General features: G+C 46.1%; 1 protein-coding gene across 6 annotated transcripts in view; it reads right to left on the bottom strand.

Moving 5' to 3' along the window:
* katnal2 (katanin p60 subunit A-like 2) overlaps nucleotides 1–7,181 on the bottom strand; it is a 67,437-nt gene extending 60,256 nt beyond the window's left edge. For all 6 annotated transcript variants that reach the window (XM_041872683.2, XM_041872686.2, XM_045215717.1 and 3 more), the window contains exons 1-8: nucleotides 7,021–7,181; nucleotides 6,688–6,758; nucleotides 6,256–6,422; nucleotides 5,823–5,859; nucleotides 5,580–5,703; nucleotides 5,236–5,340; nucleotides 4,520–4,582; nucleotides 2,045–2,122 (exon numbers count right to left, since the gene is read on the bottom strand). In XM_041872683.2, coding sequence (XP_041728617.2) covers nucleotides 2,045–2,122; nucleotides 4,520–4,582; nucleotides 5,236–5,340; nucleotides 5,580–5,703; nucleotides 5,823–5,859; nucleotides 6,256–6,422; nucleotides 6,688–6,758; nucleotides 7,021–7,071 — 696 coding nt within the window. In that variant the 5' untranslated portion in view covers nucleotides 7,072–7,181. The remainder of the gene's footprint in view (nucleotides 1–2,044; nucleotides 2,123–4,519; nucleotides 4,583–5,235; nucleotides 5,341–5,579; nucleotides 5,704–5,822; nucleotides 5,860–6,255; nucleotides 6,423–6,687; nucleotides 6,759–7,020) is intronic.
* Between the last annotated feature and the right edge of the window lie 10,087 nt (nucleotides 7,182–17,268).

The raw sequence follows: 17,268 nt of genomic DNA, 5'->3' as shown, positions 1-17,268 counted from the left end.
GCTCTTACCCTGCTAATAACACATCTTACCCTGCTAATAACAGCTCTTACCCTGCTAATAACACATCTTACCCTGCTAATAACAGCTCTTACCCTGCTAATAACACTCTTACCCTGCTAATAACACATCTTACCCTGCTAATAACAGCTCTTACCCTGCTAATAACACATCTTACCCTGCTAATAACACATCTTACCCTGCTAATAGCACATCTTACCCTGCTAATAACAGCTCTTACCCTGCTAATAACACATCTTACCCTGCCAATAACAGCTCTTACCCTGCTAATAACACATCTTACCCTGCTAATAACAGCTCTTACCCTGCTAATAACACATCTTACCCTGCTAATAACAGATCTTACCCTGCTAATAACAGCTCTTACCCTGCTAATAACACATCTTACCCTGCTAATAACAGCTCTTACCCTGCTAATAACACATCTTACCCTGCTAATAACAGCTCTTACCCTGCTAATAACACATCTTACCCTGCTAATAACACATCTTACCCTGCTAATAACACATCTTACCCTGCTAATAACAGCTCTTACCCTGCTAATAACACATCTTACCCTGCTAATAACAGCTCTTACCCTGCTAATAACACATCTTACCCTGCTAATAACACATCTTACCCTGCTAATAACACATCTTACCCTGCTAATAACAGCTCTTACCCTGCTAATAACACATCTTACCCTGCTAATAACACATCTTACCCTGCTAATAACACATCTTACCCTGCTAATAACAGCTCTTACCCTGCTAATAACACATCTTACCCTGCTAATAACACATCTTACCCTGCTAATAACACATCTTACCCTGCTAATAACACATCTTACCCTGCTAATAACACATCTTACCCTGCTAATAACACATCTTACCCTGCTAATAACAGCTCTTACCCTGCTAATAACACATCTTACCCTGCTAATAACAGCTCTTACCCTGCTAATAACAGCTATTACCCTGCTAATAACAGCTCTTACCCTGCTAATAACAGCTCTTACCCTGCTAATAACACATCTTACCCTGCTAATAACACATCTTACCCTGCTAATAACACATCTTACCCTGCTAATAACAGCTCTTACCCTGCTAATAACAGCTCTTACCCTGCTAATAACACATCTTACCCTGCTAATAACACATCTTACCCTGCTAATAACACATCTTACCCTGCTAATAACAGCTCTTACCCTGCTAATAACACATCTTACCCTGCTAATAACACATCTTACCCTGCTAATAATACATCTTACCCTGCTAATAACACATCTTACCCTGCTAATAACAGCTATTACCCTGCTAATAACACATCTTACCCTGCTAATAACAGCTCTTACCCTGCTAATAACAGCTATTATCCTGCTAATAACAGCTCTTACCCTGCTAATAACAGCTCTTACCCTGCTAATAACAGCTCTTACCCTGCTAATAACACATCTTACCCTGCTAATAACAGCTCTTACCCTGCTAATAACACATCTTACCCTGCTAATAACACATCTTACCCTGCTAATAACAGCTCTTACCCTGCTAATAACACATCTTACCCTGCTAATAACACATCTTACCCTGCTAATAACAGCTCTTACCCTGCTAATAACAGCTCTTACCCTGCTAATAACACATCTTACCCTGCTAATAACACATCTTACCCTGCTAATAACAGCTCTTACCCTGCTAATAACAGCTCTTACCCTGCTAATAACACATCTTACCCTGCTAATAACAGCTCTTACCCTGCTAATAACACATCTTACCCTGCTAATAACACATCTTACCCTGCTAATAACACATCTTACCCTGCTAATAACACATCTTACCCTGCTAATAACACATATTACCCTGCTAATAACAGCTCTTACCCTGCTAATAACACATCTTACCCTGCTAATAACAGCTCTTACCCTGCTAATAACACATCTTACCCTGCTAATAACAGCTATTATCCTGCTAATAACAGCTCTTACCCTGCTAATAACAGCTCTTACCCTGCTAATAACAGCTATTATCCTGCTAATAACAGCTCTTACCCTGCTAATAACAGCAGCCAGATCTCTCATCTCACTGTTCATCCCACTGAAGGCACTGAGGGGTTTCAGAAGACGCTCCTGGAGAGAAGAGAAACAACCTGAGCCAACATAATTTTGTGGTTTGAGTTTTTATGAGGTTTGAAATGAGCTCTCTACACACACAGACCATAGCTCTTCCATGGTGTGCTTATGGTCAGACTGTATACGTTACCATGGGGTCTGGATGGTAGGGTTATGGGTCAGGGTTAGGGGTCAGGGTTAGGGGTCAGGGTTAGGGGTCAGGGTCAGGGGTCAGGGTTAGGGGTCAGGGGTCAGGGTTAGGGGTCAGGGTACTGTACCATGGGGTCTGGATGGTAGGGTTATGGGTCAGGGTTAGGGGTCAGGGTTACGGGGGGTACCGTACCATGGGGTCTGGATGGCAGGGTTAGGGATCAGGGTTAGGGATCAGGGTTAGGGGTTAGGGGTCAGGGTTACGGGGGGTACCGTACCATGGGGTCTGGATGGCAGGGTTAGGGGTCAGGGTTATGGATCAGGGTTAGGGGTCAGGGTTAGGGGTCAGGGTCAGGGGTCAGGGTTAGGGGTCAGGGTACCGTACCATGGGGTCTGGATGGTAGGGTTATGGGTCAGGGTTAGGGGTCAGGGTTAGGGGTCAGGGGTCAGGGTTAGGGGTCAGGGTACCGTACCATGGGGTCTGGATGGCAGGGTTAGGGGTCAGGGTTAGGGATCAGGGTTAGGGGTCAGGGTTAGGGGTCAGGGTTAGGGGTCAGGGTACCGTACCATGGGGTCTGGATGGCAGGGTTAGGGGTCAGGGTTAGGGGTCAGGGTTAGGGGTCAGGGTTAGGGGTCAGGGTTACGGGGTCAGGGTTAGGGGTCAGGGTACCGTACCATGGGGTCTGGATGGCAGGGGTTAGGGGTCAGGGTTAGGGGTCAGGGTTAGGGGTCAGGGGTCAGGGGTTAGGGGGTCAGGGTACCGTACCATGGGGTCTGGATGGTAGGGTTATGGGTCAGGGTTAGGGGTCAGGGTTACGGGTCAGGGTTAGGGGTCAGGGGTCAGGGTTAGGGGTCAGGGTACCGTACCATGGGGTCTGGATGGTAGGGTTATGGGTCAGGGTTAGGGGTCAGGGTTAGGGGTCAGGGTCAGGGGTCAGGGTTAGGGGTCAGGGTACCGTACCATGGGGTCTGGATGGCAGGGTTAGGGGTCAGGGTTAGGGGTCAGGGTTAGGGGTCAGGGTTACGGGGGTACCGTACCATGGGGTCTGGATGGCAGGGTTAGGGGGTCAGGGTTAGGGATCAGGGTTAGGGGTCAGGGTTACGGGGGTACCGTACCATGGGGTCTGGATGGCAGGGTTAGGGGTCAGGGTTAGGGATCAGGGTTAGGGGTCAGGGTTAGGGGGGGTACCGTACCATTGGGTCTGGATGGCAGGGTTAGGGGTCAGGGTTAGGGGTCAGGGTTAGGGGTCAGGGTTAGGGGGGGTACCGTACCATTGGGTCTGGATGGCAGGGTTAGGGGTCAGGGTTAGGGGTCAGGGTTAGGGGTCAGGGTTAGGGGGAGTACCGTACCATGGGGTCTGGATGGCAGGGTTAGGGGTCAGGGTTAGGGGTCAGGGTTAGGGGTCAGGGTTAGGGGGGGTACCGTACCATGGGGTCTGGATGGCAGGGTTAGGGGTCAGGGTTAGGGGTCAGGGTTACGGGGGGTACCGTACCATGGGGTCTGGATGGCAGGGTTAGGGGTCAGGGTTAGGGGTCAGGGTACCATACCATGGGGTCTGGATGGCAGGGTTAGGGGTCAGGGTTAGGGGTCACGGTTAGGGGTCAGGGTTAGGGGTCAGGGTACCATACCATGGGGTCTGGATGGCAGGGTTAGGGGTCAGGGTTAGGGGTCAGGGTTACGGGTCAGGGTTAGGGGTCAGGGTACCGTACCATGGGGTCTGGATGGCAGGGTTAGGGGTCAGGTTAGGGTCAGTTAGGGGTCAGGGTTAGGGGTCAGGGTACCATACCATGGGGTCTGGATGGCAGGGTTAGGGGTCAGGGTTAGGGGTCAGGGTTAGGGGGGGTACCGTACCATGGGGTCTGGATGGCAGGGTTAGGGGTCAGGGTTAGGGGTCAGGGTTAGGGGTCAGGGTTACGGGTCAGGGTTAGGGGGGTACCGTACCATGGGGTCTGGATGGCAGGGTTAGGGGTCAGGGTTAGGGGGGGTACCGTACCATGGGGTCTGGATGGCAGGGTTAGGGGTCAGGGTTACGGGTCAGGGTTAGGGGGGGTACCGTACCATGGGGTCTGGATGGCAGGGTTAGGGGTCAGGGTTAGGGGGGGTACCGTACCATGGGGTTTGGATGGCAGGGTTAGGGGTCAGGGTTAGGGGTCAGGGTTACGGGTCAGGGTTACGGGTCAGGTACCGTACCATGGGGTCTGGATGGCAGGGTTAGGGGTTAGGGGTCAGGGTTACGGGTCAGGGTTACGGGTCAGGTACCGTACCATGGGGTCTGACAGACTGTTGGATGCATCCTGGATAAGGCCTCTGTAGTCAATCAGCTGACCCTAAGAGAGAGGAGCAACACAACCACAGGAATATCAACATAGCAAAATACCAGCAGCTAAAACTCATGAAACACTTTGACACTGTGTCTCTGTGTCTCTGTGTGTGTGTCTGTGTCTCTGTGTGTGTGTGTGTGTCTCTGTGTGTGTGTGTATGTGTCTCTGTGTCTCTGTGTGTGTGTATGTGTCTCTGTGTCTGTGTGTGTGTGTGTGTCTCTGTGTCTCTGTGTGTGTGTGTGTGTCTCTGTGTCTCTGTGTGTGTGTGTGTGTGTGTGTGTGTCTGTGTCTCTGTGTGTGTCTCTGTGGACGTGCAGAAGTCCCCACAAGAATAGCAAACAAACAAACATTTGACCAACTGGGGATATTTTGTTAGTCCCCACAAGGTCAAATGCATTTTTTAGGGGATTAAGGTTAGAATTAGTGTTAGGGTTAGGGTTAGAATTAGGTTTAGGGTTAGGAGCTAGGGTTAGGGTTAGGGTTAGGAGCTAGAGTTAGTTTTAGGGTTAGGTTTAGGGTTAAGGTTAGGTTTTCGGGTTAGGTTTAGGGGTTAGGGAAAATAGGATTTTGAATGGGACTGAATTGTGTGTCCCCTCAAGATTAGTTGTACAAGACTGTGTGTGTGTGTGTGTGTGTGTGTGTGTGTGTGTGTTCCCTACCTTCTTCATCTGTCCTCCTCCCTCTCCTGCATCGTTCCTGATGATGGGGGAAACATTCAGGCCGAACTCTGTTGGCTCTGGAGGAGATGAGCGCCCACCGTTCTCCTGCAACCATCAACAATACTTGCCAATCATGGTGATCAGCAGGAACAAATGGCACCCTATTCCCTATATAGTGCAGTACGTTTGACCAGGTCCCATAGGGTTCTATATAGGGAATAGGGTGCTATTTGGGATGTAACCTGGCACAAACAGCCTGTTCCATTTGCTGTGTATATAGTGAAATGTAAGCACATTCAGTAAACTAATTGGATTGTTTGAAACAGAGTGGTGTGAAAACGTACACCAACAGCTTTACTGGCGTCCTTGACCACCATCTTGGGTTCTATCTTCTTGACTCCGCCCCTGGAGAAGGGTCTGTGGGAGGAGTTTATTCTGGGAAGGGGCTGAACTCCAGTACAGGGGGCTCTGAAGGACACACACAGACAGCAGACAGCTAGGACCTACAACAGAACACTGACATTCAGGCGTTCCTGAAACCAAACACCATACTCTGAAGCTTGTTTTAACAGAGAAAAAAGGCTCACCTCTTTTTTCCACAACTTCTTGCATGTCTACTTTCAACTAGATTGAAAAGAGATGAACAGGAGATGACCCAAAACACAGAGCAATGAGTGATATGATACGTTACGACGCGTTACCACAAGATAACTTATATATATGATACGTTACCACACGTTACCACAAGATAACTTATATATATGATACGTTACAACACGTTACCACACGATAACCTATATATCTGAAATTGCAGGTTATTTTTCAATAGCTTTTCATATTCATATGATTGTATTTGTGTATGTATACCTGATTATTTTGTTTTGCTACAGAAAAGACAGTGTCTTATAAGCCCACGTGGGCTGGGCATCCTTGAAGATGCATGGCACTATAATATTTTTTTTTAATCGGGAAAAAAATCTAAATGATATGAGTAAAGTGAGATTGTGTCGCCATGCCAACCTGGTTGTGGCAGTTTCTTGGTTAGTTTGGGATATCTCTGGAACTTGATGAAATAGTAGCTTTCATACTCCATCAACACTGTGTCGAGATCTATATTATCACACACTTCAAACTGCCGCAGTACGACATTGGTCTCCTGTTCCAGGGCACTGGCAGCATCCATGTACCTGTCAACAACATAGTCATGTTCAGGTCAAACCTTCTGTATCATTCTTTACAGTAATCATTTACATTTACGTCATTTAGCAGACTCTCTTATCCAGAGCGACTTACAAATAGGTGCATTCACCTTATAGCCAGTGGGATAACCACTTTACAATGTTTATGTATTTTTAATTTTTTTGGGGGGGGTAAGGGGGGGTAGAAGGATTACTTTATCCTATTCCAGTACAATAATAAGACTCAGATATGCAGTATATCACACTGACTTACCCCGCCTCCATTAAATGATGAAATATTAATATGAGTAGATTTCTTCTTCTGGACTCTGTTCTCATTTCGTCCTAATGTAAGAAACAAGAGTTAATCAATGTAATATAGTGATGAGCCAGGTAGCAACATGATTAGCTATCTGTACCAGCACCATGGGCCATATTCACCACACAGCGCCAAGACAGATTGCCTAGGCAACAGTGGACACTGAACGACAACTAGCTAGCTAACTGGCTAGCTTGAGAAAGTTAACTAACTTAATACAAACATGATGCAAAATATATATAGTGATTCCTTGGGATATAAAGATATATAGATCAAAACAATACTCACCGCCTCTCTTGCTTGATTTGCGGTTTTGATAGATTGATATGAAAGTTCCATTGTGGATGTTGTAATCTCTCGTTGGCGTGACACTTGTCGGTTTTCTGGTTTGGGCAAAATGCCATGTTCAAAACAACTGGGAACTCGGAAATCTCCAACTTCAGGGCGTTCAAAACAACTGGGAACTCGGAAATCTCCAACTTCAGGGCGTTCAAAACAACTGGGAACTCGGAAATCTCCAACTTCAGGGCGTTCAAGACAACTGGGAACAACAACAAAAACTCTCGTTGTGAACGGTCATCCAACTCCGAATTCAAGTCGGAAACTCGGGCATCTTTCTAGAGCTCCGACGTTAATATCAACACGTCATGACCTCTGTTATTTCGGAGTTCCCAGTTGTTTTGAAACCACCAAATGACCATCCTCCGTCCTCTCTCCTCCATGACCCGGCGTCAATCCAGATCCGACTGCCTAACGAATCTGATGCCGCCTTCAAAACAACTGGGAACTCGGAAAAATACGAGACCAAATCATGACGTCAGTGATCTTCAGGTCTAGAAAGTTGGAATTCCGAGTTGGATGACCGTTCAAATAGATTTTTCCCAGTCGGAGCTCGGTATTTCCGAGTTCCCAGTTCCGAGTTCCCAGTTGTTTTGAACGCAGCATTACTGACCGTCGCGCGGATGATCTGGGTCACAAACAAACGTCTTGAAAGCTGATTCGCTCCTCTCCCATAACTCCGCCCCATAGTTACTGTTGCTACTGGCTACCAGACAACCCAGTCTCTCATTAACTATGTACTGTATGTGAATCAGATCGGGCTAGGTGCTGCAGGCTAGCTAGCAGCTAATATGATGGCTAGTACATGTACATAACTAGTTACAATGCCTTCAGAAAGTATTCACACCCCTAGACTTTTTCCACATTTTGTTGTGTTACAGCCTGAATTTAAAATTGATTAAATTGAGATTTTGTGTAACAGGGCTACACACAATACCCCATAATGTTAAAGTGGAATTATGTTTTCAGAAATGTTTACAAATTAAATAAAAATGAAAAGATGAAATGTCTTGAATCAATAAGTATTCAACCCCTTTGTTATGGCAAGCCTAAATAAGTTCAGGAGTAAAAATGTGCTTGACAACTCACATAATAAGTTGCATGTACTCAGTCTGTGTGCAATAATAGTGTTTAACATGATTTTTGAATGACTACCTAATCTCTGTACCCCACACAAACAATTATCTGTAAGGTCTCTCAGTCGAGCAGTGAATTTCAAAACAGATTAAACCACAAAGACCAGGGAGGTTTTTCCAATGCCTCGCAAAGAAGGACACCTATTGGTAGATGGGTAAAAATAAAATAAAAAGCAGACATTGAATATCCCTTTGAGCATGGTGAAGTTATTAATTACACTTTGGATGGTGTATCAATACACCCAGTCACTACAAAGATACAGGCGTTCTTCCTAACTCAGTTGCCGGAGAGGATGGAAACTGTGATAGGAGAAAAACTGAGGATGGATCAACAACATTGTAGTTACTCCACAATACCAACCTAATTGACAGAGTGAAAAGAAGGACGCTTGTACAGAATAAAAAATATTCCAAAACATCCTGTTTGCAATAAGGCACTAAAGTAAAACTGCAAAAAATGTGGCAAAGAAATGTACTTTATGTCCTGGGGCAAATCCAACACAGCACATAACTGAGTACCACTGCATCATGTTATGGGTATGCTTGTCATTGATAAGGACTGGGGAATTGTTTTAGTATAAAAAGAAAAGGAATAGCGCTAATCACTGGCAAAATCCTAGAGGAAAACCTGGTTGAGTCTCCTAACAGACACTGGGAGACACATTCACCTTTCAGCAGGACAATAACCTGAAACACTGGGCCTCCTGTAGCTCAGTTGGTAGAGCATGGCGCTTGCAACGCCAGGGTTGTGGGTTCGATTCCCACGGGGGGTCAGTATGAAAAAAATGTATGCACTCACTAACTGTAAGTCACTCTGGATAAGAGCGTCTGCTAAATGACAAAAATGTAAAAGGCCAGATATACACTGGAATTGCTTACCAAGACAACATTGAATCTTCCTGAGTGGCCTAGTTATAGTTTTGACTTAAATCGGCTTGAAAATCAATGGCAAGACTTGAAAATGGTTGTCTAGCAATGATCAACAACCAACTTGACAGAGCTTAAAGATTTTTTAAAATAATAATGTGCGAATATTGTACAATCCAGGTGTGTAAAGCTCTTAGAGACTTACCCAGAAAGACTCACAGCTGTAATCGCTGACAAAGGGGATTCTAACACGTATTGACTCAGGGGTGTGAATACTTTTGTAAATGAGATATTTCTGTATTTTATTTGCAATAAATGTGCAAAAATGTCTAAAAACATGTTTTTACTTTGTCGTTGTGAAGTATTGTGTGTTTATTTTTATATTTTACCAGGTAAGTTGACTGAGAACACATTTTCATTTACAGCAACAACCCTGTGTCATCAAAGAGTCCTGCTTTATTGTTCTGAAACCCTGTGTCATCAAAGAGTCATACCAGCGCACGTCATTTTACTCTATGTATCTGTAATAGACTGGATTCATTGAGGATTTATAGTATCTGGTTCGTTAGTCTATGTGGAACCCCAGTTGCTGGTATAAAGGAACCTGAGACCCCAACTACAGGTACAGAGTGCACTGGTAGGAGTCATAGAAGGGGAGATTCTGGGCTAAGCCAACCCAGGAAGGAGCCTCTCATAGTGTTCTAAGGTTGAAGCTCTGACCGGGACGATCCTGCAAAGCTGCCGGGTTTACAAGTGGAAGGGTGAGGAAGCATTGGCACTAGACTCCGGGGATAGCCCACTATACTGCAAGGCCCTTACTGTTGAGTCTGAGGAACAGTCCCTAGCTGTAGAGGAGCTCAGTGGTAAGGCAGAGTGGCATCTATCAGATCTGTAGGGGTTAGTGACAGGAGATAACCGACTGCAATTGAGTATGCGAAGGAGGTTGTGTCATTGATCTCGCAGAGGTGGTATTTTAAGTTTCAAAACAGTACAATGCAAAGTTCCATATAAAAAACCTATAATAAAATGTATAAAAAGTATTAAACACCTGATAAAATAAAGACAAACAATGATTACATATTTTTTTTTTATTGAACCTTTATTTTAACAGGGAAGACATATTGAGACCTAGGTCTCTTTTCCAGATGTGCCCTGTATAATATAACATAAATATACATCAAATGTTTATCACAATTTAAGAAATAACAGTAGCTTTTCTCTCAAATTCCCAATTCTAGGCCCCTTGATTTCTCCTAGTTTCACCTCCAAGTAGCCTAAACACTGGTACGAGGGAGCACTGCATTACCAAACGATGGCATGGATCTCCAACATGTCATGTGTCCAGGCTGAATCAGATTCCGGACTACAACACAGTGGCTGATATGAAGGAAAGATGATGACACCAGTAGCTCAACTAGCTATTCCAACAGCAGCTAGATACAGCAGAGCAGCGGACGCACCAGAACGGGCGTTCATCGAGCAAGACGGAATGAGCTATCTGTAGTTTCCTGTTTACTTTCATAACTTGCATATTGGTGGTCATTAGCTAACGTTGAATATTTGAATCCTGTTAATTTGCTAATGATGGTCCAAATATGTTACATTACTTAATTCCATGTTTTTTTATTTGTCATGTCTCAGGAAGAACAGTCTGCACAACACCCATGTACTGTATGCTGATCAGTCAGCTGAGATGAAGGTTCACAGATAGAGAGTGGAGCAGGGCATTTAGATACAGTACAGTCTGTTGACAGGTCTAGATACAGTTAGATACAGGATAGTCTGTTGACAGGTCTAGATACAGTTAGATACAGTACAGTCTGTTGACAGGTCTAGATAAAAGGTGCCATCTTGGACTGGGCTGAGCGGGAGCTGCCCTCCCCTAAGGGTAGGAGGGCCAAGAGACCAGAGGTGGCAGAACGTACTCGGGTTGGGGTGTAGGGTTTGAGCATAGGCTGATGGTAGGGAGGGGCAGTTCCTCTTGCTGCTCCGTAGAGAAGCACCATGGTCTTGTAGTGGATGAGCTTAGACTGGAAGCCTGTGGAGTGCGCAGAGGAGCGGGGTGACATGGGAGAACTTGGGAAGGTTGAACACCAGGCGGGCTGCAGCGTTCTGGATAAATTGTAGGGGTTTGATGGAACAAGGAGGGAGCCCAGCCAACAGCAAGTTGCAGTAGTGCCTGGATTAGAACCTGCGCTGCTTCCTGTGTGAGGTAGGGTCATACTCTACGGATGTTGCAGAGCATGAACCTGCAGGAGCAAGTCACTGCTTTGATGTTTGTAGAGAACAACAGGGTGTTTTCCAGGGTCAAGCTAAGGTTCTTTGCACTCTGGGAGGGGGACACCATTGAGTTGTCAACCGTGATGGAGAGGTCTTTGAGCGGGCAGGCCTTCCCCGGGTGGAAGAGCAGCTCTGTCTTGTCGAGGTTGAGCTTGAGGTGGTGGGCCGACATCCAAGCTGAGATATCTGCCAGGCACGCAGAGATGCGTGTCGCCACCTGGGTGTCAGAAGGGGGAAGGAGAAAAGTAGTTGAGTGTCATCCGCATAGCAATGATAGGAGAGACCATGTGAGGATATGACGGAGCCGAGTGACTTGGTGTATAGAGAGAAGAGAAGAGGACCTAGAACCGAGCCCTGGGGGACACCCTGAGAGGGTGAAGAGGAGGATCTGATGGTTCACGATGTCGAAGGCAGCGGATAGATCTAGGAATATGAGAACAGAGGAGAGAGAGTCAGCTTTGGCAGTGCTGAGCGCCTCCGTGATACATAGAAGAGCAGTCTCGGTTGAGTGACCTGTCTTGAAGCCTGACTGGTTAGGGTCAAGAAGATCGTTCTGAGAGAGATAGCGAGAGAGTTGGTCAGAGACGGCATGCTCAAGTGTTTTGGAAAGAAAATAAAGAAGTGCTACATGTTTGTCGTTTTTGACGCCAGAGGAGCCGAGTGTTGGTTTCTTGAGGAGGGGAGCAACTCTGGACATTTTGAATTCAGGTATGAGTTGATGAGGGAAGTGAGGAATGGGAGAATGTCTCCAGAGATGGTCTGGAGAAGGGAGGAGGGGATGGGGTCGAGCGGGCACGTTGTTGGGCAGCCGGACCTCACTAGTCGCAGGATTTCATCTGGAGAGAGGGGAGAAAGAGATCAAGGAGTAGGGTAGTTCTGTGTGAGTGGGACCAGCGGACTCAATAGGCTGAGTGAAAGAGGAGTGGATGTCGTCAACCTTCTTTTCAAAGTGGTTGACAAAGTCGTTCGCGGGATTAAGCAGGGAGGAGAAGGTGCAAAAGAGTTTCCTAGGGTTAGAGGCAGAAGCTTGCAATGTAGAGTGATAAAGTGGCTTTAGCAGCGGATACAGAGGAAGAGAAGGCAATGGAAGGATGATAGGTCCTCCGGAAGTGTAATTTCCCACCATTTCCGCTCAGCTGCCCGAAGGCCTGTTCTTTAAGCTCGTAACGAGTCACTCAGCCAAGGGGCAGGGCCGAGCTGGCCGGCAGCAAAGGGGACATTTACATTTTAGTCATTTAGCAGACGCTCTTATCCAGAGCGACTTACAGTTAGTGAGTGCATACATAATTTTTTTATTTTTCATACTGGCCCCCCATGGGAATCGAAACCACAACCCTGGCGTTGCAAACGCCATGCTCTACCAACTGAGCTACACCCCTGCCGGCCATTCCCTCCCCTACCCTGGACGACCTCCCTTTTTGGTCTCCCGGTCACGGCCGGCTAAGACAGAGCCTGGATTCGAACCAGCCACTCGGGAGTTCAGTCCCGATTCTCTCCCCTTCTCACTTATATAATTTCATGGATTCAGCAATGGATTCTCCCTCCTTCAAATGCTGACACCACAGGTGTCAAACTCATTCCATGGAGGGCTGAGTGTCTGCGGGTTTTTGCTCCTCCCTTGTACTTGATTGATGAATTAAGGTCACTAATTAGTAAGGAACTCCCCTCACCTGGTTGTCTAGGGCTTAATTGAAAATAAAAACCAATAACCTACAGACACTAGGCCCCCCATGGAATGAGTTTGACAACTCTGGTTTACACCAATCCTATGCTTCTAAATTCAGGATGAGGAGTTTGTATTTATTAAGGATCCCCATTAGCTGCTGCCTTGGGGGTCCAGCAAAATTAAGGCAGTTATACATTTAAAAAACATTACAATATATTAATAACAGATTTCACAACATATTAAGTGTGTTCCCTCAGGCCTCTACTCTACTACCACACCAAACTGGAAGTCTTCCGACTAGCTTGGAAAGACAGTACCGTGCAGTACCGAAGAGCCCTCACTGAGCGATCATCCTACTTTTCCAACTTAATTGAGGAAAATAAGAACAATCCAAAATTTCTTTTTGATACTGTTGCAAAGCTAACTAAAAAGCAGCATTCCCCAAGAGAGGATGGCTTTCACTTCAGCAGTGATAAATTCATGAACTTCTTTGAGGAAAAGATCATGACCATTAGAAAGCAAATTACGGACTCCTCTTTGAATCTGCGTATTCCTCCAGGGCTTAGCTGTCCTGGATCTGCACAGATTCTGCGAGGGCCTGGGATCGGGAGAGACACTTAAGTGTTTTAGTACTATATCTCTTGACACAATGATGAAAATAATCATGGCCTCTAAACCTTCAAGCTGCATACTGGATCCTATTCCTACTAAACTGCTGAAGGAGCTGCTTCCTGTGCTTGGCCCTCCTATGTTGAACATAATAAACAGCTCTCTATCCACCGGATGTGTACCAAACTCACTAAAAGTGGCAGTGATAAAGCCTCTCTTGAAAAAGCCAAACCTTGACCCGGAAAATATAAAAAACTATCGGCCTATATCGAATCTTCCATTCCTCTCAAAAATTTTGAAAAAGCTGTTGCGCAGCAACTCACTGCCTTTCTGAAGACAAACAATGTATACGAAATGCTTCAGTCTGGTTTTAGACCCCATCATAGCACTGAGACTGCACTTGTGAAGGTGGTAAATGACCTTTTAATGGCGTCAGACCGAGGCTCTGCATCTGTCCTCGTGCTACTAGACCTTAGTGCTGCCTTTGACACCATCGATCACCACATTCTTTTGGAGAGACTGGAAACCCAAATTGGTCTACACGGACAAGTTCTGGCCTGGTTTAGATCCTACCTGTCGGAAAGATATCAGTTTGTCTCTGTGAATGGTCTGTCCTCCGACAAATCAACTGTACATTTCGGTGTTCCTCAAGGTTCCGTTTTAGGACCACTATTGTTTTCACTATATATTTTACCTCTTGGGGATGTTATTCGAAAACATAATGTTAACTTTCACTGCTATGCGGATGACACACAGCTGTACATTTCAATGAAACATGGTGAAGCCCCAAAATTGCCCTCGCTAGAAGCCTGTGTTTCAGACATAAGGAAGTGGATGGCTGAAAACTTTTTACTTTTAAACTCGGACAAAACAGAGATGCTTGTTCTAGGTCCCAAGAAACAAAGAGATCTTCTGTTAAATCTGACAATTCATCTAGATGGTTGTAAAGTCGTCTCAAATAAAACTGTGAAGGACCTCGGTGTTACTCTTGACCCTGATCTCTCTTTTGACGAACATATCAAGACTGTTTCAAGGACAGCTTTTTTCCATCTACGTAACATTGCAAAAATCAGAAATTTTCTGTCCAAAAATGATGCAGAAAAAATTAATCCATGCATTTGTTACTTCTAGGTTAGACTACTGCAATGCTCTATTTTCCGGCTACCCGGATAAAGCACTAAATAAACTTCAGTTAGTGCTAAATACGGCTGCTAGAATCCTGACTAGAACCAAGAAATTTGATCATATTACTCCAGTGCTAGCTTCCCTACACTGGCTTCCTGTTAAGGCAAGGGCTGATTTCAAGGTTTTACTGTTAACCTATAAAGCGTTACATGGGCTTGCTCCTACCTATCTTTCCGAGTTGGTCCTGCCGTACATACCAATACGTACGCTACGGTCACAAGACGCAGGCCTCCTAATTGTCCCTAGAATTTCTAAGCAAACAGCGGGAGGCAGGGCTTTCTCCTATAGATCTCCATTTTTATGGAACAGTCTGCCTACCCATGTGAGAGACGCAGACTCGGTCTCAACCTTTAAGTCTTTACTGAAGACTTATCTCTTCAGTAGGTCATATGATTGAGTGTAGTCTGGCCCAGGAGTGTGAAGGTGAACGGAAAGGCTGGAGCAACGAACAGCCCTTGCTGTCTCTGCCGGGCCGGTTCCCCTCTCCACTGGGGTTCTCTGCCTCTAACCCTGTTGCAGGGGCTGAGTCACTGGCTTGCTGGTGCTCTTTCATGCCGTCCCTGTGAGGGGGTGCGTCACTTGAGTGGGTTGAGTTACTGACGTGATCTTCCTGTCTGGGTTGGCGCCCCCTTGGTTTGTGCTGTGGTGGAGACCTCTGTGGGCTATACTCGGCCTTGTCTCAGGATTGTAAGTTGGTGGTTGGGGATATCCCTCTAGTGGTGCGGGGGCTGTGCTTTGGCGGAGTGGGTGGGGTTATATCCTTCCTGTTTGGCCCTGTCCGGGGTTTCTTCGGATGGGGCCACAGTGTCTCCGGGACCGCTCCTGTCTCAGCCTCCAGTATTTATGCTGCAGTAGTTTATGTGTCGGGGGGCTGGGGTTAGTTGGTTATACCTGGAGTACTTCTCCTGTCTTATCCAGTGTCCTGTGTGAATTTAAGTATGCTCTCTCTAATTCTCTCGTTCTCTCTTTCTCTCTGAGAACCTGAGCCCTAGGACCATACGTCAGGACTACCGGGCATGATGACACCTTGCTGTCCCCAGTCCGCCTGGCCTTGCTGCTATTCCAGTTTCAACTGTTCTGCCTGCGGCTACGAAACCCCTACCTGTCCCAGACCTGCTGTTTTCAACTCTTTAATGATCGGCTATGAAAAGCCAACTGAGAGACCTGAGCCCTAGGACCATACGTCGGGACTACCGTCCGTGGTGACTCCTTGCTGTCCCCAGTCCGCCTGGCCTTGCTGCTATTCCAGTTTCAACTGTTCTGCCTGCGGTTATGGAACCCCTACCTGTCCCAGACCTGCTGTTTTCAACTCTTAATGATCGGCTATGAAAAGCCAACTGAGATTTATTCCTGATTATTATTTGACCATGCTTGTCACTTATGAACATTTTTGAACATCTTGGCATGGTTCTGTTATAATCTCCACCCGGCACAGCCAGAAGAGGACTGGCCACCCCTCATAGCCTGGTTCCTCTCTAGGTTTCTTCCTAGGCTTTCGCCTTTCTAGGGAGTTTTTCCTAGCCACCGTGCTTCTACACCTGCATTACTAGCTGTTTGGGGTTTTAGGCTGGGTTTCTGTACAGCACTTCGAGATATTAGCTGATGTAAGAAGGGCTATATAAAATAAAATTGATTGATTGATACTACCACATATCTACAATACAAAATCCATGTGTACGTGTGTGTAGTACGAATGGTATTGTGTGTTTGTATGCATGTGCACACTTAGAGAGAAGGGTGTAGAATTGGGACGTAGCCCTTGTTCGCTCTCTCAACCACGCCCAGTCCTGTACTGAAGGCTACAGGGCAAATTCACCGTAATGGAATTACGCTTGAGACTCAGGTTTTTCACTTAAAGAATGTCTGCCAAACAAAAAACAAGCCGTAATTGTGTTACCAAACTTTGCATCGTTCTTCAAGTAAATGTGTTTATATTTCAGTCCTTGTGCATAGAGTTGCATTAATAGTTTTTTGTTTGGCATAATATGACAATAGAATATTAATATGATATTACATCAGCATACATTTTAAAGTAAAACATCGGAGTCTCAGCGTAATTCCTTTACTGCCCTGCAGTGATATTCCAACATGATTCATGCCCAGTTCAGTGGTCCTAATTCTCTGCATGTCTGGCAGACATATCAGTATGGATGACGGATCACCACCTCAAGCTGAACCTTGGCAAGACGGAGCTGCTCTTCCTCCCGGGGAAGGACTGCCCGTTCCATGATCTCGCCATCACGGTTGACAGCTCCGTTGTGTCCTCCTCCCAGAGTGCAAAGAGCCTTGGCGTGACCCTGGACAACACCCTGTCATTCTCCGCAAACATCAAGGCGGTGACCCGATCCTGCAGGTTCATGCTCTACAACATTCGGAGAGTACGACCCTACCTTACACAGGAAGCGGCACAGGTCCTAATCCAGGCACTTGTCATCTCCCGTCTGGATTACTGCA

This window comes from Coregonus clupeaformis, unplaced genomic scaffold, assembly GCF_020615455.1.
Source record: "Coregonus clupeaformis isolate EN_2021a unplaced genomic scaffold, ASM2061545v1 scaf0500, whole genome shotgun sequence".
In the NCBI taxonomy this organism is placed as follows: domain Eukaryota; kingdom Metazoa; phylum Chordata; class Actinopteri; order Salmoniformes; family Salmonidae; genus Coregonus; species Coregonus clupeaformis.
The sequence above is the reverse complement of the archived record's forward strand: the minus strand, read 5'-3'. Positions and strand labels throughout refer to the sequence as shown.